Source organism: Manihot esculenta, chromosome 1 (genome assembly GCF_001659605.2).
Source record: "Manihot esculenta cultivar AM560-2 chromosome 1, M.esculenta_v8, whole genome shotgun sequence".
NCBI lineage: Eukaryota > Viridiplantae > Streptophyta > Magnoliopsida > Malpighiales > Euphorbiaceae > Manihot > Manihot esculenta.
Genome location: NC_035161.2, coordinates 23,429,797 through 23,455,566, shown reverse-complemented (window position 1 = coordinate 23,455,566; position 25,770 = coordinate 23,429,797). Strand labels below are relative to the sequence as shown.

Here is a 25,770-nt window from a genome sequence, read left to right as displayed (position 1 = left end):
TTGATTAGAGGACGTTCCCTAATTGATTTAATCATAAGGAGAGACATGGTGGTGAGAAGCGTTTTCCATCCCCATAACTAATCTATTGAACCAATTAAGAGAACATAAGTTTCAATGATCAACCCAAACAACCAAAGTGGATCCATATCTTCAACTAGACTTTTCTCATATTGATTTCCTCTTTTATTTTAATTACTTGTTGTTTTAATTGCTTTCAATAGTTGTTAGTCAAATCAATCTCAAAACCCCCTTTTTTACTTTATTGCACTTTACTTTTGATCTACTTGCTTTCAATTGTGCTTTCAGTTGATTCTAATTGATCTTGTTTGGGAAAAATAGATAAGTACTCAATTCTCTGTGGATTCGATCCTTTACCACTATCTGCAGTTGTACGATTGTTGATAACCGTAGAGGTTATTTTTGACCGGCTTCGACAACCGCGAGTCAGAGATTGATAGTGTATTTGCCCTAGGCCATTATCTTGGACCTTTTTGTATGTCGTTTTGGTTATTAATAAAAGAGATTTTTACTATCATTATAATTTGTTTGCATGTTAATAATGATTAACATCCCTAGTTACTTATTATTATGTTGATAATAATAAAATATAACTAGTATAGTTATTGATTGATAATCATGAGATTATTATGTATATGTTGATATAATTCAATAATCATAGATACTTGTTAGAGAATAAAGTATTGGATGGACCCGCACTGAGATCACTACATGGGTTATTGTCATAAGTGAATCTCAAAGTAGTTATGTCTTAATCCTTTGACTTGAGATTGTCATAGTTTCCAACATAATGACTGTTATGTTTTGACATAACCAAACATTGTCTTTAATCGGACAATCATAAAGGTTATGATTGAGCATAATAGAAATTATATAGAGGATATTGAACAATCAAAATAGAATTTTTCTCTCTCTTTGAGAGAGATATCTTCTGGACCCCTCGATAAGTGAGACTGAGAAATGAATGGTCGTGCTCAAATAAATTGATAGTGTGATCAATATCATTTGAATTTATTAGTCTCCTTAGAGATCGAGAAATCATAAGTTTGAATATTATAAGTTTGATATTGACCTTGACTTATGTTCAAACTAGATATCGTGTGAGAAAGGGATTAATACATGTTCTATTTATTAGGCTTTATCGGACTATCGATCATCATATTAATTGGGTAGTCATAATGTCTTGCTAGATGCCGCTTATGATTTATGGGCCTTATGGGACTGGGCCTATTGCCAATTAATATGAACCTATTGGGTCACACACAAAAGAACTGTAATACCCGGCTAGACTCCAGTATCAGAATTCCTACCGTCCGGTGGGATCTCGGATATCGGAGACCTCTAGAGGGGTAAAATCATGTTTTCATTAAATGTTTTAATGTGTTTTATGATTTTAAGTAAGAAAGAAATTGAAATTTGAATGAAAAAGACCATGGAGGCATTTCCAGGTTCGGCCGTCGAACCTCAAGTTCAGCCGCCGAACATGGGATAGTTTAGGGGGGCAAGTTAGGCTTCCGAAAGTGGCTCAGGTTCGGCCGCCGAACCCCATGTTCGGCAGCCGAACTTGCATGAGTTTTGGAGGCACTTTAGGCTACCGAAGGTGGTCTGGCCAGCCCCTATATAAGGGCTCCATGGCCGAAACGGGCGAGCTTTCTCTCCATTTTCGGCCAAAGGTGAGTCCATGCTCTCCCATGGTTGATTTTTGATGTCTTTCCTCAAATCTTTCAAGTTTTAACGAGTTCTAACTTGGTTTTGAAGAGATTTGAAGCTTAGAGCAAGTTTTGGAGCTTGGAAGTTCAAAGAGCTAGATCTCTCCCATCTCCGAGTTGAATCGCCTTTCCTCTCGATCTTCAAGAGGTAAGAGTAGATCCTTAGCTCATTCCATGTTTTAAACAAGTTTTATAAGATTTGTGGGGTAGAAATGCATGTTTAGGTTAATGTTGAGTTTTTGAGCAATGTGTGTTATTTATGTATGTTTGATGTGTTTTAGTTGGGGTTTAAGATAGTTTGAGGCCCCTATGAGCTTATGTATGTGTGTATGCATGTTGTGGAAGTGTTGGTTTTGAGTTGAATGGTTTGGGAGGCTAAATGTGCATTGTGGAGGCTGAGTTCTGCCTTTGGAAGAACTCAGGTTCGGCAGCCGAAGGCACTTTCGGCCGCCGAACCTGCCTGTGGAGGCAAGCCTTTGGCTGCCGAACCTTGCCCCCGAAAGTGGACTTTTGGCTCTGGAAGTTAGTTTCGGCCGCCGAAGGTGCCGCCGAACATGCATGAGTTTCGTCTCTGGAAGGAACCTTCGGCCGCCGAAAGTGCCGCCGAAGGTGCCTGACTTTTGTCTCTGGAGGGACTTTCGGCCGCCGAACCTGCCGCCGAAAATGCCCTGTTCAGCCTTCCTTTGCATGTTTTCTATGATTGTTTTAAGGTGTTTTAGGGGGCTTTTGGGGAGTATTTTAGAGTCATGTTCATGTATGTTTAGTCCCTCATTTGAGTCCACCTGTGTAGGTTCGGACCCGAGGAACCGAGGACCCCAGCAGTGAGATAGCTGCTTCAGTGTCTTGTCAGAGCTAGCCTGAGGTGAGTAGAATGACTCTTTATATTTCAAAGTAAATAATGAAAGCTTTAGCATGAATCACACATCATGATTGCCCTGAGATATATTAGGTTGTTTGCATTAGAATTCACGAATATGTTGCATTGCATATGATGTTGTTGATGTGGATGAACATTGAATGATCCATTAGCCCTTGTATGGTATGATATGATATGATGATGATACGGTATGGAAGTCCAGGAAGACCCATTCTACGTCCCTGGCACCTTGGAATGTTATGATATGTTATGTAAGAGAAAGACCAGGACCCATTCTATGTTCTGGCACTATGGAATATGTAGAGGGCTATTGGTGACAAGTTCATCCTTGATGTGATTGGTCTGTGATGTGATACATTCCATGATAGCATGTGTTTTAAATGTTTTATTATTCTGCTCACTGAGCTCTAGTAGCTCACCCCATTCCCTTAATCCCCCAGGTTTGCAGGTACGGGCTAGATCAGAATGTCAGCAAGAGTAAAGTCAAGTTTTATGTAATAGCTAGATGTGGACATGAAAATAATGTAATGTGATGTATAATTCAGTAATGTAATGAAATGATGTTTATTGAGGTTTAGAGTTGTGCTTGACCCTAGTATGTTGTTAATCCCCTTTTGAGTACATGACCTTTTAATGAAATGAGTTAATGACATTTATGTAAACCAAACTTATCACTTATTATGTCACCCCATTGGAGTATTTGATGAGGGCTCGAGTGTGGGGTTTAATGTTGATGCTTGAGTTGTGCATGCACAGGTTAAGTTTGGTAAATGAATGAGAAAGTTCAAAATTTTTATGTATATGTTGATCATGTATGGGATTAAACAGGTGTACAGGTTGTATGTTAGGCTTGCTACAGGTTCCGGCGGCCTTAAGCCGATCTGGATCCTAGCGCCGGTAGCAGTCCGATTTTCGGGTCGTTACAGATTGGTATTAGAGCCCTAGGTTCATATGGTCGGACCTAGAGTGTCGGGCTCATAGATGTTCTAGAAGGTCAAGCACAATAGGAAAATCATGTCCACTAGGATAGGATGTAGAGTCCTGTCTTGAATGATGATGTGAAATGCCATGATTTTATGCATGTGCATTGATGATATGCTATGTATGTAATGGATGTATGCGGGTTCATGTGTTTGCACATGAACCATTTGATGCTAATGTCTTATGTGATGTGTGCTGTTTTTCAGTAAGCAAGATGAGAGGAACTCGTCGATCTGCACGATTGACTAGAGTACCACCTCAGGATGAGGACACGGATGCCCGTCCTCCTGCATTGCCTAGGGCAATGTCCTATAGGTCTAGCAGGGAGAGAACATCAAGGGACCCTAAAAGGTCTTTTAATGTGAGCAGAAGAGGAACAGTGCAAGGTGGAATGTCGGAAGATGTAGGGGATGAGATGGATGTGGATCAGAGGAGGGATGGTAGTCTTGGAGTGAGTATGTCTAAAGAGGGCATGGGAGAGTCTCAGGGAGGCACTCAGGCCTCGGGATTTGTTCAGCCACCCCAGTACCCACCCTTTTCACAGAATCCCGGGTATTCGATGGGAGGTACATCGGATTACCCCAGCTTTAACCCTTATCACTCTCACATGTCGTACCCACCTTTCTACCCACCATACCCACAGTACCCTATGTACCCACCCCCATCTTTCTACCCAGGTACAGCAAACCCTAACCCAGGGGATGTTGCACCTCCTCCACCACCAGCAGAACCTACTGTCCCAGAAACCCAAATACCTAAACCTAGCTCATCTGGAAGGAGCAAGATCAAGATGACCGACTACATGAAGCTGGGTGCTCTCTAGTATGAAACCAGTGATGACCCGTTTGAATATCTTGGGAGGGTCAAGATGATCACAGATGAGATAGGAGTTGATGATAGTAGAGCCATTCAGATGGCTGGGTTCACACTGAAATGCAAGAAGGCCCGAGAGTGGTTTAAAAACTATGTGAACCCGAGATTGGATAGCCTATCATGGGAAGAATTTGCTAATGAGTTTGCAGGATGGGCTTTCCCTGATAGTTCAAGGGAGTTAAAGATGATCGAGTTTGAGCAGTTAAGGCAGACGGAGGAGATGAGTGTAGATGAGTACACAGACAGGTTCTTGGAGTTGTTGCCGTTTGCTAGGCAAAATCTTGACACAGACCAGAAGAAGTCAAGGAGGTATATCATGAGGCTTCATTCTAGGTATTCCTCCTTGATCTAGTCAACAGAGAGGGAGAGTTTCCATGCCATAGTGGATATGGCCCGGAGGATGGAGGCTAGTGCAATAATCGAAGGAAAAGTCAAGCAGTCAGTGGCACAGCCTTCTGGTTCCAAGACCCCAGGTGGGGGAAAGTTAGACCCTTCTTCTTTGAGTGCAACAGCTTCAGGCAGTAAGAGGTGGGGTAATACCACCAAGAAGTCAAAGAAGAACAAGTTCTGGAACAAGATCAAGTCAGGTCTGGGATTAGGAAGTGGCTCGAGCTCAGGTGCGGACAATGCAGTATGTATGAAGTGTGGGAAGCCACATAAGGGAGTATGTCGGTTTGGGACGACAGCCTGCTTCAGATGTGGGCAGAAGGGACACATGGCACGGGAGTGTCCTAGAGCAGCTTTTGTGGCACAGTCTCAGCAGACAGCTTCTGGTAGTGTGGCTCAGCTAGTAGCTCCAGCCGCGACTCAGGCCAGTGGCAGAGGCAGAGGGAGAGGGGCAGCCTCTTCTTCAGCGGGTTTCAGGGGTGAAGGTCCATCAGCTCCAACATAGATCTTCACCATGACACAGCAGAAGGCAAATGCATCAAACACCGTGGTGTCAGGTAATCTCATCATTGGTTGTTCAGATGTTTATGCCTTAATGGACCCTGGTGCATCTCATTCTTTTATTGCTCCAAGAGCCGTCGAGAGATTGGGTTTGATGGTCTCTGGGTTAGAGTGCCCCCTATGGGTCAGTGGACCCAAGTATGACCCGTCAGTGGCAGAGTCAGTCTGCCAGTGTAGTCCAGTTTTTGTTGAGGGGAGATGCCTTTCAGCCGACCTTGTGGTTCTAGATTTGACAGATTTTGACGTCATTCTAGGGATGGATTGGCTATCTACCCATGGTGCTACCTTGGACTGCAGAGACAAGGTAGTCAGGTTCAGATGTCAGGATGGGTCAGAGGTTGTCTTCAGAGGAGACAGGAGGGGTACACCTAGAGGTTTGATATCAGCCCTACAGGCTCGTAGGCTGCTCAGGAGGGGTTGTCAGGGTTTTCTAGCTCATGTGAGAGAGCTAGATAGTCATGTCAGAGAGCCCGCCTCAGTGCCCGTGGTCAGTGAGTTTCTAGATGTCTTCCTAGACGAGCTGCCAGGTTTACCACCTGCTAGGGAGATAGAGTTTGAAATTGAATTGATGCCTGAAACCAGACCGATCTCTATCCCTCCCTACAGGATGGCACTAGCTGAATTGAAGGAGCTTAAAGAGCAGTTGCAAGAGTTGGTAGATAAGGGCTTCATTCGACCGAGTACCTCACCTTGGGGTGCTCCAGTGCTGTTTGTGAGAAAGAAGGATGGATCCCTCAGACTTTGTATCGACTACAGGCAGTTGAACAAGGTCACTACCAAGAATAAGTACCCATTGCCAAGGATCGACGATCTATTCGACCAGCTAGCAGGAACAGGTTGTTTCTCCAAGATAGATCTGAGATTCGGGTACCATCAGCTGAGGATAAGAGAAGAGGATGTGCCGAAGACGGCGTTCAGAACCAGATATGGGCACTATGAGTTCCTTGTGATGCCGTTCGGGTTAATCAATGCCCCTGCAGCATTCATGGATCTTATAAACAGAGTTTTCAGTCAGTATCTGGATCACTTTGTTATTGTCTTCATAGATGATATCTTAGTGTACTCCAGGAATGCAGAGGAGCATGCCCATCATTTGAGGATAGTTTTGCAGACCTTGAGGGAACACGGCTTGTATGCCAAGTTCTCCAAGTGTGAGTTCTGGCTGAGGAGCATCTCTTTCTTGGGGCATGTTGTGTCAGAAAATGGAATCGAGGTGAACCCCAAGAAAGTGGAAGCGGTAGCTAACTGGCCTAGACCCACTACAGTGACAGAAATCAAGAGCTTCTTGGGTTTGGCAGGTTACTACAAGAGGTTCGTTCAGGACTTCTCCAAGATTGCAGCTCCCATGACCAGATTGACTAAGAAAAACCAAAAGTTTGTGTGGACCGACCAGTGTGAAGAGAGCTTTGAAGAGCTAAAGAAGAGGTTGACGTCGGCACCGGTATTAGCTCTGCCAACTAGTAATGAAGACTTCACAGTGTTTTGTGATGCGTCCCGTGTGGGACTGGGTTGTGTGTTGATGCAGAATGAAAGGGTGATTGCTTATGCTTCTAGGCAGCTGAAGAAGCACGAGTTGAATTACCCTACACATGACCTAGAGATAGCCGCTGTGATCTTTGCACTCAAGATGTGGAGGCATTACCTTTATGGGGTAAAATGTGAGATCTTCACAGATCATAAGAGCCTGCAGTACATCTTGAGTCAGAGAGAATTGAATTTGAGGCAGAGAAGATGGGTAGAGCTGCTTAGTGACTACGATTGTAAGATTCAGTACCATCCGGGTAAGGCGAATGTTGTGGCAGATGCCTTAAGCCGGAAATCACTTGGCAGTTTGTCCCATATTTCGGCAGAGAGAAGACCAGTGGTGAGGCAGTTCTTCGAGCTCATTAATGAAGGTTTGCAGTTGGAGTTGTCTAGTACAGGTGCTTTGATAGCTCAGATGAGAGTAACACCTGTGTTTTTGGAGCAGGTGGCTCAGAAACAGCATGAGGACCCAGAGTTAGTGAAAATTGCCAGGACTGTTCAGTCAGGCAAAAATGATGAGTTCAGATTTGACAGCAAGGGGATCCTCTGCTATGGGAATAGATTGCGTGTACCAGATGACGTGGGTCTAAAGGGAGACATTATGAGAGAGGCTCATAATGCCAGATACAGTGTTCACCCTGGAGTCACCAAAATGTATCAAGATCTAAAGAGAGTTTATTGGTGGCCAGCTATGAAAAGAGAAGTGGCACAGTTCGTGTCGGCCTGTGAAGTATGTCAGAGGGTGAAGCTGAAACATCAGAAGCCGGCTGGAATGCTCAACCCGCTACCTATTCCAGAGTGGAAATGGGAGAATATAGCTATGGACTTCGTAGTGGGGTTACCGGCAACGTCCAACAGATTGGACTCTATATGGGTGATTGTGGACAGACTGACCAAATCTGCTCACTTCATTCCTGTTAGGAGTAACTACTCTGTGGACAAGTTGGCGCAGGTGTATGTTGATGAGGTTGTCAGGTTGCATGGGGTTCCTGTTTCAATAGTGTCTGACAGAGGACCCCAGTTCACCTCCAGGTTTTGGCGGAGTCTGCAGAATTGTAATACCCAGCTAGACTCCGGTATCGGAATTCCTACCGTTCAGTGGAATCTCGGGTGTCAGAAGCCTCTAGTAGGGTAGAATCATGTTTTCATAAAATGTTTTAAGGTATTTCATGGTTTTAAGTAAAATGGAGATGAGTTTTTGCATAAAAACAACCTTGAAGGAAAACTCAGGTTCGGCCGTCGAACATGCATGCCTTCGGGAGCGCCTTTAGGCCCCCGAAAGCATAAGTAAGGAAAGTCCAGGTTCGGCCGCCGAACCTCAAGTTCGGCCGCCGAACATGGCATGCATGCGGAGGCACGTTCGGCCCCCGAATGTGGCCTGGCCAGCCACTATAAAAGGGTCCCTTAGCCGAAAAATGGGTGAGCTTTCTCCCCATTTCCGGCCAAGGTGAGCTCTCCGCCGCCCCTCACCGATCTTGAGTTCTTTCCTTCCCATATTACTCGATTTTCATGAGTTTTTAACTTGTTTTGAAGATTTTCAAGCTTTGAACAAAGTTTTGGAGCTTTGAGGTTCAAGAACTCAAAACCTCCCACCTCCGAGTTTAGGACGTCTCTCCCTCGATCTACAAGAGGTAAGAGCCGATCTTAAGCTCATTTTATGTTTAAAGTAAGTTTTATGCAAGATCTATGGGGTAAAATGCATGTTTAGCTCATGGTTAGGTTTATGGGTTTTATATGTGTTTATGAACAATGTGAGTTGCTTGTGTGTTGTAGTTGGGGTTTTTGATGGTTTGATGCCCCTAGGAACTTGTATGCTTGTGTATGAGTGTTGTAGAATAGGTTTATGCATGTTTGGATGAGATTGGAGGCATAAATGCATAGGGGAGCTGAGTTTCTGCCATTCTGGGCGAAACCAGGTACGGCAGCCGAAGGAACTTTCGACCGCCGAACATGCTTGTGGAGGCAGCCTTCGGCTGCCGAAGCTTGCCCCTGAAAGGAGACTTTCGTCTCTGTCTGGCACTTTCGGCCGCCGAACATGCATGAGTTTCGCCTCTGTCTGGGAGTTTCGGCCGCCGAAGGTGCCGCCGAACCTGCCTGACTTTCGGCTCTGGAGGGACTTTCGGCCGCCGAACCTGCCGCCGAAAGTGCCCTGTCCAGCCCTTTCTTGCATGTTTTTCTATGATTATTCCATGATGTTTTAGGGGGTTTTTGGAGAATAGTTTAGAGTTATGTTCATGTATGTTTGGTCCCTCATTTGAGTCCACCTGTGTAGGTTCGGACCCGAGGAACCGAGGACCCCAGCAGTGAGTCTGTTGCCCCAGTGTCTGGTCAGAGCTATCCAAAGGTGAGTGGGATAAACCTTTATGTTTTTAAGCAAATTAATAGTATAGTTTTGAGCATGTTCATGCATCATGAATGCCATGTGATATTTTAGGTTGTCAGCATTAGAATCCACGAATATGTTGCATTGCACATTTTAATGTTGATGTGGATGAACGTTGGATGATCCATAGCCCTCGATCTATGATATGACGATGTGATATGTACGGTACGGAAAGTAAGACCAGTGGGACCCATTCTACGTTCGCTGGCACTATGTAAGAGAAAGACCAGGACCCATTCTACGTTCTGGCACAGTTGGACACTGTTATGTTATGATATGTAAGGGAAAGACCAGGACCCATTCTACGTTCTGGCACAGTTGGACTATGTAGAGGGCTATTGGTGACAAGTTCATCCTTGATGTGATTTAGCTGTGATGTGATGCATTCCATGATCCATATGATTTAAATGTTTTTATTATTCTGCTCACTGGGCTCTAGTAGCTCACCCCTCTCCCATTTTCCCCAGGATTGCAGGTACAGGGTAGACCAGGAGGTTTACAAGAGTAATGAAGTCTGATGTATGTAATAGATAGCGTGGACATGATAAATGTATTAATGTTATGTAAAAGTACGGTTTCAGTCATGTAATGATATTGAGGTTTAGAGATTGTGCTTGACATTATGTATGAGGTATCCCTTTTTATACATGATCTTAGATGTTTTATAATGTTCATGTAAGCCAACTCATCTCATGATGTATCGCCCATTGGGGCATTGTTGAGATCCCACAGAGGGGTCATGATTATGATTATGAGTATGTTCAGTGCATGCACAGGTTGAGTTTGGCTTATGAATGAAGGAAAAGTTTTAAATTTTTATGTATGTTGTTGATCATGTATGGGATTAAACAGGTTTTCAGGTTGCATGTCAGGCTTGCTACGGGTCTTGGCGGCCTTAAGCCGACCCGGATCCTAGCGCCGGTAGCGGTCCGATTTTCGGGTCGTTACAGAATGGTATCAGAGCCCTAGGTTCATAGGATCGGACCTAGAGTGTCGGGCTCATAGATGTTCTAGAAGGTCAAGCACAATAGGAAAGATCATGTCCACTAGGATAGGATGTGGAGTCCTGTCTTGTATGATGATGTGAAATGCCATGATTATATACATGTGCATTGATGCTATGATATGATTGATGTGTATGCGATGAGGGTTCATGTTTGCCCACATGAACCATATGATGCTAATGTTTGTGTAATGTGTACTGTTTTTCAGAAAACAGGATGAGAGGAACTCGTCGATCTGCACGATTGACTGGAGTGCCACCTGAGGATGAGGGCACGAGCGCCCATCCTCCTACATTGCCTAGGGCAATGTCTTGTAGAGCAAACAGAGAAAGAGTGTCAAGGGACCCTAGAAGGTCTTTTGATGCTAGCAGAAGGGGGACTGATAGAGGAGGAAATTCTTCAGATGTGAGGGAGGCTATGGAAGAGGAGCAGAGGAGGGATGGGAATCTGGATGTTAGCATGGAGGAAGAGGGGAAAGGGGAGTCTCAGTGAGGCGTTCAGGCCTCGGGGTATGGTTTTCCACCCCATTATCCACCCTTCCCACAGGGTTCAGGGTATCCGATGGGAGGCACATCGGATTATTCCAGCTTTAACCCCTATCCTACCTACATGCCTTATCCACCTTTCTATCCACCTTACACACAGTACCCAGCTTATCCACCCTCACCCTTCTATCCAAACCCGGCAAACCCCACCTCGGGGAATGCTGCACCCCCACCTCCACCACCTATAGAACCAGCAGCCCCAGTTACTCAACCTTCCAGACCTAGCTCAGCCGGGGGGAGCAAAGTAAAGATGACAGATTACCTCAAGCTGGATGCTCCCAAGTACAAGTCAGGGGATGACCCCTTTGAGTATCTGAGAGTAGTGAAGACAATAACTGATGAGCTAGGGGCGGATGATAGCAGGGCCATTCAGATGGCAGGGTTCACCTTAAAGTGCAAGAAGGCACGGGAATGGTTCAAGTGTTATGTGGACCCGAGACTAGACGGCATGTCATGGGAAGAATTTGCGAATGAGGTCGCTGGATGGGCTTTTCCAGACAGTTCCAGAGAACTGAAAATGATCGAGTTTGAGCAACTGAGGCAGTCAGAGCACATGAGTGTAGAGGAGTTCACAGATAAATTCTTGGAGCTATTGCCTTTCTCAGGGCAAGCTCTAGATACAGATTCGAAGAAGGCCAAGAGATATGTTATGAAGCTGCATTCTAGGTACTCCTCGTTGATTCAGTCAGTAGAGAGGGAAAGTTTCCACACTGTGGTGGATATGGCTCGAAGGATGGAGGCGAGTGCTATAGTTGAGGGGTCAGTGAAGCAGTCAGTGACCCAGTCTTCAGGGGTTAAGACCCCAGGCAGAGGAGGGCCAGGTCTCTCTTCTCAGAGCTCAAGTAAGAAGAGGTGGGATAACACCACCAAGAAGCCGAAGAAGAATAAGTTTTGGAATAAGTTGAAATCCGGTCTGGGATTTGGCGGTGGCTCGAGCTCAGGCTCAGATGGTACAGAATGCCAGAGATGTGGAAGGCCGCACAGGGGAGTGTGTCGAGCTGGGACTAATACATGTTTCAGATGTGGACAGGAGGGACACATAGCTCGGGAGTGTCCTAGAGCACCTTTTATGGGCCAGCCCCAGCAGACAGCTTCTGGTAGTGTGGCACAGCCATCAGCTCCAGCCACAACTCAGAGCAGTGGTAGAGGTAGAGGGAGAGGAGCAGCCTCTTCTTCTGGTTCCCGAGGTGAAGGCCCATCAGCTCCAGCCAGGATCTTCACCATGACTCAGCAGGAGGCTAACACATCCAACACCGTGGTGTGAGGTAATCTCATCATTGGGTGTTCTGATGTGTATGCTTTAATGGACCCGGGTGCATCTCATTCATTTATTGCTCCGAGAGCCGTTGAGAGGTTGGGTCTGATAGTCTCTGGGTTAGAGTGTCCCCTATGGGTCAGTGGACCCAAGTGTGACCCGTCAGTGGCAGTGTCAGTCTGCCAGTACAGTCCGGTTTTTATTGAGGGAAGTTGCCTCTCCGCCGACCTTGTGGTTCTAGATTTGACAGACTTTGACGTCATTCTAGGGATGGATTGGCTATCTACCCATGGTGCTACCTTGGACTGCAGGGACAAGGTAGTCAGGTTCAGAGATCAGAACGGGTCAGAGGTCGTCTTCAGAGGAGACAAGAGGGGCACACCTAGAGGTCTGATATCAGCTCTTCAGGCTCGTAGGTTGCTTAGGAAGGGATGTCAGGGGTACTTAGCTCATGTGAGAGAGCTAGACAGTCAGGTCAGGGAGCCAGTCTCGGTGCCAGTTGTCAGAGAGTTTCAGGATGTTTTTCCAGACGAGCTTCCAGGTTTACCACCTGCTAGGGAGATAGAGTTCGAGATAGAGTTGGTGCCTTGAACTAGGCCGATCTCTATCCCTCCCTACAGGATGGCCCCAGCTGAGTTGAAGGAGTTGAAGGAGCAATTGCAAGAGCTGGTAGAAAAGGGCTTTATCCGACAGAGTACCTCACCTTGGGGTGCTCCGGTCTTGTTTGTGAGAAAGAAGGATGGGTCCCTTAGACTTTGTATCGACTACAGGCAGTTGAACAAAGTCACTACCAAAAATAGGTACCCTTTGCCAAGGATCGACGATCTATTCGACCAGCTAGCCGGAGCGGGTTGTTTCTCCAAAATAGATCTAAGATCGGGGTACCATCAGCTAAGGATAAGGGATGAAGATGTGCCGAAGACAGCTTTCAGGACCAGATATGGGCATTTTGAGTTCCTTGTGATGCCGTTCGGGTTAACAAACGCCCCTGCAGCATTCATGGATCTCATGAACAGAGTATTTAGCCAGTACCTGGATCACTTCGTTATTGTCTTCATAGATGATATCTTGGTGTATTCTAGGAATGCAGAGGAGCATACCCATCATCTGCGGTTGGTCTTGCAGACCTTGAGGGAACATGGCTTGTATGCCAAGTTCTCTAAGTGTGAGTTCTGGCTGAGGAGCATTTCATTCTTGGGGCATGTTGTGTCAGAGAATGGTATAGAGGTAGACCCCAAGAAGACACAAACTGTGGCTAACTAGCCTAGACCCACTTCAGTGACGGAGATCAGGAGTTTCTTGGGTTTGGCAGGTTACTACAGGAGGTTCGTTCAGGACTTCTCAAAGATTGCAGCTCCTCTGACCAGATTAACCAGGAAGAATCAGAAGTTTGTGTGGACCGACCAGTGCGAAGAGAGTTTTGAAGAGCTTAAGAAGAGGTTGACTTCAGCACCAGTGTTAGCTCTGCCATCTAGTGATGAGGACTTTACAGTCTTTTGTGATGCGTCCCGTGTGGGACTAGGTTGTGTACTGATGCAAAATGAGAGGGTGATTGCTTATGCTTCTAGGCAGCTGAAGAAGCATGAGTTGAATTACCCCACGCATGACCTTGAGATGGCAGCAGTAATCTTTGCACTCAAGATGTGGAGGCACTACCTCTATGGGGTAAAATGTGAGATCTTCACAGATCATAAAAGCCTGCAGTACATCCTGAGTCAAAGAGATTTGAACTTGAGACAGAGAAGATGGGTGGAGCTGCTGAGTGACTATGATTGCAAGATTCAGTACCATCCGGGTAAGGTGAATGTTGTAGCGGACGCCTTAAGCCGGAAATCACTCGGCAGTTTATCCCACATATCGGCAAAGAGGAGGCCAGTGGTGAAGGAGTTTTACAAGCTCATTGAGGAAGGTCTTCAGATGGAGTTGTCTGGTACAGGTGCCTTAGTGGCCCAGATGAGAGTGGCACCCGTGTTTCTAGAGCAGGTGGCTCAGAAACAGCATGAGGACCCGGAGTTAGTGAAGATTGCCAGGACTGTTCAGTCAGGCAACGATAGTGAGTTCAGATTCGACAGCAAGGGGATCCTCCGCTATGGGAGCAAACTATGTGTACCAGATGACATAGGGCTAAAAGGAGACATTATGAGAGAGGCTCATAATGCAAGATACAGCGTTCACCCCGGAGCCACCAAGATGTATCAAGATTTAAAGAAAGTTTATTGGTGGCCAGCTATGAAGAAAGAAGTGCCACAGTTTGTGTCAGCCTGCGAAGTGTGTCAGAGGGTGAAGCTGGAACATCAGAAGCCGGCTGGAATGCTTAACCCGCTACCTATTCCAGAATGGAAATGGGAAAGTATAGCTATGGACTTCGTAGTGGGGTTACCGGCGGCGTCCAACAGAGTGGACTCCATATGGGTGATTGTGGACAGACTCACCAAATCTGCTCACTTCATCCCTGTCAGGAGTGGCTATTCTGTGGACAAGTTGGCGCAGGTGTATGTTGATGAGATCGTCAAGCTGCATGGGGTTCCTGTTTCAATAGTGTCGGATAGAGGGCCCCAGTTCACCTCCAGGTTTTGGCGGAGTCTGCAGAGTGCCATGGGTACCAGGTTAGATTTCAGTACTGCCTTCCACCCACAGACGGACGGACAATCAGAAAGGACCATCCAGACCATAGAGGATATGCTGAGGATGTGTGTGCTGGATTTTGGCGGTTCTTGGAGGCAGCATCTACCTTTGGTGGAGTTTGCCTACAATAACAGCCATCATGCTAGCATCGGGATGGCTCCATATGAAGCTTTGTATGGAAGGAAGTGCAGATCACCTGTTTGCTGGGAAGAGGTTGGAGAAAAGGCCTTGGCAGGGCCTGAGCTAGTAGAGATTACCAGCAGAGTAGTACCCATAATCAGAGAAAGGATCAAGACTGCTGCAAGCAGACAGAAGAGTTACGCAGACGTCCGCAGAAGACAGTTAGAGTTTCAGGAGGGGGATTTGGTATTGCTCAAGGTGTCTCCTATGAAAGGAGTGGTTTGCTTCGGAAAGAAAGGTAAACTAGCCCCACGATACATTGGACCCTTTGAAATCTTGCAAAAGATTGGGAATGTGTCGTACAAGCTGGATTTACCTGCTTCAATGGAAAGAATCCATCCGGTTTTCCATGTTTCAATGTTGAGGAAGTTTGTGTCAGATCCGAGCAAGGTTCTTAGTGAGCCTGATGTGGAGGTCCAAGAGGATCTCACCTATGTTGAACAGCCAGTACGGATCATAGACACCCAGATCAGAAAGCTAAGAAACAAGGAAATCCCGATGGTGAAAGTCCTGTGGAACCACCACAATTTGGAAGAATGCACTTGGGAGACACGGGAGTCTATGCTCCAGCAGTACCCTCATCTCTTTTAAGATTAGATCTCTATGTGTTTATGTGCTATGTATGTATGTTATGTTTTATGCCATGCTATGTGCTAGTTGAGGAACATTCGGGGACGAATGTTCTTAAGGGGGGGAGAATGTAATACCCGGCTAGACTCCGGTATCGGAATTCCTACCGTCCGGTGGAATCTCGAGTGTCGGAAGCCTCTAGTAGGGTAGAATCATGTTTTCATAAAATGTTTTAAGGTATTTCATGGTTTTAAGTAAAATGGAGATGAGTTTTTGCATAAAAACAACCTTGAAGGAAAACTCAGATTCGGCCGCCGAACCTCAAGTTCGGCCGCCGGACATGCATGCCTTCGGGAGCGCCTTTAGGCCCCCGAAAGCATAAGTGAGGAAAGTCCAGGTTCGGCCGCCGAACCTCAAGTTCGGCCGCCGAACATGGCATGTATGCGGAGGCACGTTCGGCCCCCGAACGTGGCCTGGCCAGCCACTATAAAAGGGTCCCTTAGCCGAAAAATGGGCGAGCTCTCTCCCCATTTCCGGCCAAGGTGAGCTCTCCGCCGCCCCTCACCGATCTTGAGTTCTTTCCTTCCCATATTACTCGATTTTCATGAGTTTTTAACTTGTTTTGAAGATTTTCAAGCTTTGAACAAAGTTTTGGAGCTTTGAGGTTCAAGAACTCAAAACCTCCCACCTCCGAGTTTAGGACGTCTCTCCCTCGATCTACAAGAGGTAAGAGCCGATCTTAAGCTCATTTTATGTTTAAAGTAAGTTTTATGCAAGATCTATGGGGTAAAATGCATGTTTAGCTCATGGTTAGGTTTATGGGTTTTATATGTGTTTATGAACAATGTGAGTTGCTTGTGTGTTGTAGTTAGGGTTTTTGATGGTTTGATGCCCCTAGGAACTTGTATGCTTGTGTATGAGTGTTGTAGAATAGGTTTATGCATGTTTGGATGAGATTGGAGGCATAAATGCATAGGGGAGCTGAGTTTCTGCCATTCTGGGCGAAACCAGGTTCGGCAGCCGAAGGAACTTTCGGCTGCCGAACATGCTTGTGGAGGCAGCCTTCGGCTGCCGAAGCTTGCCCCCAAAAGGAGACTTTCGTCTCTGTCTGGCACTTTCGGCCGCCGAAGGTGCCGCCGAACATGCATGAGTTTCGCCTCTGTCTGGGAGTTTCGGCCGCCGAAGGTGCCGCCGAACTTGCCTGACTTTCGGCTCTAGAGGGACTTTCGGCCGCCGAACCTGCCGCCGAAAGTGCCCTGTCCAGCCCTTTCTTGCATGTTTTTCTATGATTATTCCATGATGTTTTAGGGGGTTTTTGGGGAATAGTTTAGAGTTATGTTCATGTATGTTTGGTCCCTCATTTGAGTCCACCTGTGTAGGTTCGGACCCGAGGAACCGAGGACCCCAGCAGTGAGTCTGTTGCCCCAGTGTCTGGTCAGAGCTATCCAGAGGTGAGTGGGATAAACCTTTATGTTTTTAAGCAAATTAATAGTATAGTTTTGAGCATGTTCATGCATCATGAATGCCATGTGATATTTTAGGTTGTCAGCATTAGAATCCACGAATATGTTGCATTGCACATTTTAATGTTGATGTGGATGAACGTTGGATGATCCATAGCCCTCGATCTATGATATGACGATGTGATATGTACGGTACGGAAAGTAAGACCAGTGGGACCCATTCTACGTTCGCTGGCACTATGTAAGAGAAAGACCAGGACCCATTCTACGTTCTGGCACAGTTGGACACTGTTATGTTATGATATGTAAGGGAAAGACCAGGACCCATTCTACGTTCTGGCACAGTTGGACTATGTAGAGGGCTATTAGTGACAAGTTCATCCTTGATGTGATTTAGCTGTGATGTGATGCATTCCATGATCCATATGATTTAAATGTTTTTATTATTCTGCTCACTGGGCTCTAGTAGCTCACCCCTCTCCCATTTTCCCCAGGATTGCAGGTACAGGGTAGACCAGGAGGTTTACAAGAGTAATGAAGTCTGATGTATGTAATAGATAGCGTGGACATGATAAATGTATTAATGTTATGTAAAAGTACGGTTTCAGTCATGTAATGATATTGAGGTTTAGAGATTGTGCTTGACATTATGTATGAGGTATCCCTTTTTATACATGATCTTAGATGTTTTATAATGTTCATGTAAGCCAACTCATCTCATGATGTATCGCCCATTGGGGCATTGTTGAGATCCCACAGAGGGGTCATGATTATGATTATGAGTATGTTCAGTGCATGCACAGGTTGAGTTTGGCTTATGAATGAAGGAAAAGTTTTAAATTTTTATGTATGTTGTTGATCATGTATGGGATTAAATAGGTTTTCAGGTTGCATGTCAGGCTTGCTACGGGTCTTGGCGGCCTTAAGCCGACCCGGATCCTAGCGCTGGTAGCGGTCCGATTTTCGGGTCGTTACAAGAATGCTATGGGTACCAGGTTGGATTTTAGCACTGCTTTCCATCCACAGACAGACGGACAATCAGAGAGGACCATCCAGACAATAGAGGATATGCTCAGAATGTGTGTGCTAGACTTTGACGATTCTTGGAGGCAGCATCTACCTTTGGTGGAGTTTGCTTACAATAACAGTCATCATGCTAGCATAGGGATGGCTCCATATGAAGCTTTGTATGGAAGGAAGTGCAGGTCGCTTGTCTGTTGGGAGGAAGTTGGAGAAAGGGCCTTGGCAGGAACTGAGCTAGTAGAGATCACTAGCAGAGTAGTGCCCATAATCAGAGAAAGGATCAAGACTGCTGCGAGCAGGCAAAAGAGTTATGCAGATATCCGCAGAAGGCAAGTGGAATTTTAGGAGGGGGATTTGGTGTTGCTTAAGGTGTCTCCTATGAAAGGGGTGATTCGGTTCGGGAAGAAAGATAAGCTAGCTCCACGATACATCGAACCCTTTGAAATCCTGCAAAAGATCGGGAATGTATCGTATAAGCTAGATTTACCTGCTTCAATGGAGAGAATCCATCAGGTTTTCCATGTTTCCATGTTAAGAAAGTTCGTGTCAAATCCGGGCAAGGTTCTTACTGAACCTGATGTGGAGATCCAAGAAGATCTCACCTATGTTGAGCAGCCAGTACGAATCCTAGACACCCAGATCAGAAAGTTGAGAACACAAGGAGATCCCGATGGTGAAAGTCCTTTGGAATCACCACAACATCGAAGAATGTACCTGGGAGACACAGGAGTCCATGCTCCAGCAATATCCTCATCTCTTCTAAGGTTAGTTTTATGTGTATGATATATTGTATACTATGCATGAGTTGTTTGGTGAACATTCGGGGACGAATGTTCTTAAGGGGGGAGAATGTAATACCCGGCTAGACTCCGGTATCGAAATTCCTACCGTCCGATGGGATCTCGGATATCGGAGACCTCTAGAGGGGTAAAATCATGTTTTCATTAAATGTTTTAATGTGTTTTATGATTTTAAGTAAGAAAGAAATTGAAATTTGAATGAAAAAGTCCATGGAGGCATTTCCAGGTTCAACCGCCGAACCTCAAGTTCGGCTGCCGAACATGGGATAGTTTAGGGAGGCAAGTTAGGCTTCCGAAGTGGCTCAGGTTCGGCCGCCGAACCCCATGTTCGGCCACCGAACTTGCATGAGTTTTGGAGGCACTTTAGGCTGCCGAAGGTGGTCTAGCCAACCCCTATATAAGGGCTCCATGGCCGAAACGAGCGAGCTTTATCCCCATTTTCGGCCAACGGTGAGTCCATGCTCTCCCATTGTAACGACCCCAAAATGGACCGTCACCGGCGCTAGGATTCAGGTCGGCTTAAGGCCGCCAGAACCCATAGCAAGCCTGCTATACTCTCTGTGTACCTGTAAATCTCATACATGATCATATATTTTCTGTGAAAATAAAAACTTTTCTCTGGACCAAGGCTTAACCTGTGCATGCCCTTTCTCTGTACTCTGTACCCCTGACTAGAGCTTGCTCTAGATGGGTTAACTCATACCTGTTAAGCCTGATAGATAGGACTCAATATCCTATCCTAGTGGACATGATTTCCTATTGTGCTTGACCACCTCTAGCCTCTATGAGCCCAACACTCTCTCTATAGGTCCGATCATGTGAACCTAGGGCTCTGATACCAATCTGTAACGACCCCAAAATGGACCGTCACCGGCGCTAGGATTCAGGTCGGCTTAAGGCCGCCAGAACCCGTAGCAAGCCTGCTATACTCTCTGTGTACCTGTAAATCTCATACATGATCATATATTTTCTGTGAAAATAAAAACTTTTCTCTGGACCAAGGCTTAACCTGTGCATGCCCTTTCTCTGTACTCTGTACCCCTGACTAGAGCTTGCTCTAGATGGGTTAACTCATACCTGTTAAGCCTGTTTTTTTCACATACAGTAAAGCATATATCCATATACAGATCATGTACATAACAAACATCACTAAGTCAAGCACATTTCTAACTTTATACACAACTATTACATCTCTTTAATATTACAAGTCCACTCTAAGCTATTACAAATCTCTTTACTCTTTCTGTACTCTGCTGGACTGTCCCTGTACACTGTACACTGAACCTGCAAAACTGGGGTTAAGGGAGTGGGATGAGCTCTATAGCCCAGTGAGTAGAACAGTAAAATAGTCATTAACACATGCTCTTATGAAATGCATCATATCACAGACAATTCACATCTCGGGTAAACCTGTCACCACATAGTCCCGGTAACTCTGCCGTGCCAGGGCGTAGAATCGAGCACCTGGTCTTCATGTCATATATGTATATGTGTATATAACACCTTTGTACTTACCATTGCCAGGGCGTAGTCAAAGGCTCCTGGACTTTACTATACCTGCCAGGGCGTAGTCAAAGGCTCCTGGACTTCTCTATACCTGCCAGGGCGTAGTCAAAGGCTCCTGGACTTCTCTCAGAGACTATTGGATCATTCAGCATTCACCCACATCAACAAATAACTATGCAATGCAATATATTCGTGGATTCTAATGCAATCAACCTCCTATATACTCATGATGCATGAATTATGCTAAAAACATTTCATTTCTCAATTAAAAGCATTAAGTTTAGTTCCACTCACCTCTGACTAGCTGGACTGACTCTGCAGGCTCTGAAAACTCTGGAGCAGTACTCACTGCTGCTCTCTCTGGTTCCTCTGGTCTGTGTAGGCACAGATAAACTCAAATGAGGGACCAAACTAGCTTATGAACAACTCTATGAAACTCCCCAAGAATCCCCTTAAACTCACTCTAACATCCATGCAAAGCATGCAAAGGAAAGCTGGACAGGACACTTTCGGCGGCATGTTCGGTGGCCGAAAGTCCTCTCCAGAGACGAAGCTCATGCACCTTCGGGGGCCGAATCTCTACTTTCGGCAGCCGAACCTTTTCGGGGGCAAGTTTCGGAGGCTGAAAGGCACTCCAGAGACGAAAGTCTCTAACCTTCGACGGCACCTTTGGCGGCCGAACTCCCCTCCGGAGCCGAAAGTCCAAAAGCTCGGGGGCAAGCTTGGGCAACAGAAGCCACCTCCTCATGGGTTCGGCGGCCAAATGTACCTTCAGCGGCCGAACCTGAGTTCATCCGCAAGGCAGAAACTTGCTCTGCCTCTCGCCAAAAGCTCAAAACTCTCCTAAACTCAAACACCTCAAATCCTCAACTTGCATACACCCAAGTATATGCTCAAAGGGGTCAAAAACTACCTAAAAACCCCAACAACACAATCACATAACACATAAACAAGCTTTTCTCACTAAAATAACCAAAAACTCTCCTTTAACCCTATTCATGCAACTCTCCCCCAAAACCTCAAAAATCTTTCATAAATCATGAAAACAAGCTCAGGATCTTCACTTACCTCTTGAAACCAAGAAGATGAACGATCCTAACGTGGAGTTTTGGAGCAACTCTCCTTCAAACTCTCCAAACTTCAAAATTCAAGTTTCTAATTCAAAACCTTCAAATAAACATGAAAATCAATCAAATCTTTGCATGATTTAATGAAAACATGAAGAAAACTCTAAAAAAGATAGGGTCTCACCTCAGCAAGTCCATGAAATGGTGATCTTATCGTTTCAACCAACTGAGGGCCTTTTATAGGTGGCTGGCCAGACCACCTTCGGCGGCCACACGTGAAACCGAAAGCCATGCATGTTCGGCGGCCGAACCTGGCTTTTCTGCCTTGGTTCATTCCACTCAAAAACTCATTTCCTTATGCTTTAAAACTTATGAACATATCAAAACATGGTAAAAAAACATAACTCTAACCCGTCTAGAGACTTTCGGCATCTTGGACTCCACCGGAAAGTAGAATTCCGATGCCGGACTCCAGCTGGGTATTACACCCATGGTTGATTTTTGATGTCTTTCCTCAAATCTTTCAAGTTTTAACGAGTTCTAACTTGGTTTTGAAGAGATTTGAAGCTTAGAGCAAGTTTTGGAGCTTGGAGGTTCAAAGAGCTAGATCTCTCCCATCTCCGAGTTGGATCGCCTTTCCTCTCGATCTTCAAGAGGTAAGAGTAGATCCTTAGCTCATTCCATGTTTTAAACAAGTTTTATAAGATTTGTGGGGTAGAAATGCATGTTTAGGATAATGTTGAGTTTTTTAGCAATGTGTGTTGTTTATGTATGTTTGATGTGTTTTAGTTGGGGTTTAAGATAGTTTGAGGCCCCTATGAGCTTATGTATGTGTGTATGCATGTTGTGGAAGTGTTGGTTTTGAGTTGAATGGTTTGGGAGGCTAAATGTGCATTGTGGAGGCTGAGTTCTGCCTTTGGAAGAACTCAGGTTCGGCAGCCAAAGGCACTTTCGGCTGCCGAACTTGCCTGTGGAGGCAAGCCTTTGGCTGCCGAACCTTGCCCCCGAAAGTGGACTTTCGGCTCTGGAAGGGAGTTTCGGCCGCCAAAGGTGCCGCCGAACATGCATGAGTTTCGTCTCTGGAAGGAACCTTTGGCCGCCAAAGGTGCCTGACTTTCGTCTCTGGAGGGACTTTCGGCTGCCGAACCTGCTGCCAAAAGTGCCCTGTTCAGCCTTCCTTTGCATGTTTTCTATGATTGTTTTAAGGTATTTTAGGGGGTTTTTGGGGAGTATTTTAGAGTCATGTTCATGTATGTTTGGTCCCTCATTTGAGTCCATCTGTGTAGGTTCGGACCCGAGGAACTGAGGACCCCAGCAGTGAGATAGCTGCTTCAGTGTCTTGTCAGAGCTAGCCTGAGGTGAGTAGAATGACTCTTTATGTTTCAAAGTAAATAATGAAAGTTTTAGCATGAATCACGCATCATGATTGCCATGAGATATATTAGGTTGTCTGCATTAGAATTCACGAATATGTTGCATTGCATATTATGTTGTTGATGTGGATGAACATTGAATGATCCATTAGCCCTTGTATGGTATGATATGATATGATGATGATACGGTATGGAAGTCCAGGAAGACCCATTCTACGTCCCTGGCACTATGTAAGAGAAAGTCCATGAAGACCCATTCTACGTCCCTGGCACCTTGGAATGTTATGATATGTTATGTAAGAGAAAGACCAGGACCCATTCTACGTTCTGGCACTATGGAATATGTAGAGGGCTATTGGTGATAAGTTCATCCTTGATGTGATTTGTCTGTGATGTGATACATTCCATGATAGCATGTGTTTTAAATGTTTTATTATTCTGCTCACTGGGCTCTAGTAGCTCACCCCATTCCCTTAATCCCCCAGGTTTGCAGGTACGGGCTTAGATCAGAATGTCAGCAAGAGTAAAGTCAAGTTTTATGTAATAGCTAGATATGGACATGAAAATAATGTAATGTGATGTATAATTCAGTAATGTAATGAAATGATGTTTATTGAGGTTTAGAGTTGTGCTTGACCCTAATATGTTGTTAATCCCCTTTTGAGTACATGACCTTTTAATGAAATGAGTTAATGACATTTATGTAAACCAAACTTATCACTTATTATGTCACCCCATTGGAGTATTTGATGAGGGTTCCAGTGTGGGGTTTAATGTTGATGCTTGAGTTGTGCATGCACAGGTTAAGTTTGGTAAATGAATGAGAAAGTGCAAAATTTTTATGTATATGTTGATCATGTATGGGATTAAACAGGTGTACAGGTTGTATGTTAGGCTTGCTACGGTTCCCGGTAGCCTTAAGCCGATCTGGATCCTAGCGCCGGTAGCGGTCCGATTTTCGGGTCGTTACAAGAACGTTGTTGATGTGTTATATTAATGAGTTAAAAGCCATTAGTATAATTAATAATAATAAAGATGTTATTATTATTAATTATTTATTATTATAAGATAATAATATTTAAAAGGATCTGCAGTCTATCTGTAACTGTTACAGATAAAGGACTCTATCATATAAGATATTTGAGTATCTGCAGGATTGTGATAGTTGATTATGAACACAACTCTATCACATAAGATATTTGAGTATCTGCGAGATCGTGATAGTGGGTTATGAACACAACTCTTTCACGAAAAGAGTCGTGGGAAAACAAAAGACTAAAAAACGAATAAAAACCGCTTATGCGATGTGGAAGTAACATTTTTTGAGAATTCGTTTTTGAGTTGCAGATCTGGAGCACATAGCTTATCCATCAGAGAGAGCTAGCACTCTAGAAGGATAAGAGACATTCGTGTGGATACTATAGCGGGTGTTCATTGAAAAAGCAACACCTTGAGTCTGGGATTATATCTTCTCGTCGAGTCTAACAAGTTAGTAGCTTATCCTTCCTTTCAAATTAAACGAAGCACACGGATCCCGGAAAGGAAATCAGAGATTTTTAATTTTTCCGCTGCGTGTTTGGGTTGCAGTAATCTCTGGATTTTCTAATAGAAAGAACCGTTTAGGGTCTCGAAGGTCATTCGGCCAGGGTCCTATAAGCTGGCCAAGTTAGATGATCGAATCATTTTCTACTCCTAGAATATTTGTAATCTGAGGAAATTTTATCAATAACAGTTAACGAGGTATTTTTTCATATGTTGTGCTCTTCAGTGACAAGGAACGATGGAACTGCCTTCTTAAAAAAAAAGATTAAGGAGCGCTCATTGAGGGCCACAAGGTGAGTTCCGCCAGGCCACAAATTAGGCATTGGTCCCACCAATCAAGGCATCATGCCAGGCCACAAAGTGGGTTCTACCAGGCCATAATTCGGGCGTTGGTCCCAGTAAAAAAGGCATTTATGTCAGGCCACAAGGTGAGTTCCACCAGGCCACAATTTGAGCATTGGTCCCACTGATCAAGGCATTCATGTCAGGTTATAAGGTGGATTCTACCAGGCAATAATCCGAGCATTGATCCCACTACAAAAGGCATTTATGCCAGGCCATAAGGTGAGTTCTGCTAGGCCACAATCCGAGCATTGGTCCCACTAAAAAAGGCATTCATGCCAGGCCATAAGGTGAGTTCCACCATGTCTCCTGCATACTCCGCCATGTCTCCTGCCACAATGCTCACATAGTGGTGGCAACCCTCTACCTAGTCCTTCTCTACTAGATACCAAAGTGGTCTGCTATCCAGACCTCATTACTGAACTCTGCCCAAGTCTCTAACTCTGCCTAGGTGGCCTTCTTTGCCCTGTCTACTAAAAATCCCTCTGTCTCTTGCTAGTTGTCTGAGATGCAGAGGATTGTCCCTAATACTGGCTCTAGCCCCTCTTCTGCTACCCTTTTTGCTTTCTACTTTGCTCTTCTTCTTTAATTCACTCCAAGCTATGGGCCATCTCCACTAAAACTGAAAATTCCCTAATGTGCATAGCTACAAGATACATCCTGATATCAACATGTAATCTTTGCTCAAAGCATTTACATCTTTCTTCCTCTATAGGAACTATTTGTATGGCATACTTACTAAGTCTAACAAATTCTCGCTCATACTCAGTTACTGTAAGCTTGCATAGGAACTCCTTCCTTCTCTCCTCCATGTATAAGGCCCTGACATACTTCTTCTTAAACTTTGCCAAAAAGAATTCTCAAGTCTATCGCTTTAGTCAAACTGCCTGTATTAATGTTGTCCACCATCTATAGGCTTCATCTTTTAGTAGTGATACACATTAAACTCTCTATTGGTAACATTGTAGTTGTTGTAAAACCCTTTATGTACTTTCTAACTAGAATTCTGCAGCTGAAGGATTATCTTTCTTTTTACCACTAAACTCTGTAGCACCATACTTCCTGAGTTTTTCTATTGGGAGCCTAGATTGTGCCTGTGCTACAACAGGTGGGGGGGACCTAGACTGCTACAGGTGGTGGTGGTGGTGGTACCTCTGGCACA

At 45.0% G+C, this 25,770-nt stretch overlaps 1 protein-coding gene across 1 annotated transcript in view; it reads right to left on the bottom strand.

Annotated features, from left to right (window-relative positions):
* Nucleotides 1-25,420, bottom strand: part of LOC110608954 (myosin-17-like) — a 58,314-nt gene extending 32,894 nt beyond the window's left edge. Inside the window, exon 1 of the mRNA XM_043957057.1 lies at nt 25,259-25,420. Coding sequence (XP_043812992.1) covers nt 25,259-25,420 — 162 coding nt within the window. The remainder of the gene's footprint in view (nt 1-25,258) is intronic.
* Between the last annotated feature and the right edge of the window lie 350 nt (nt 25,421-25,770).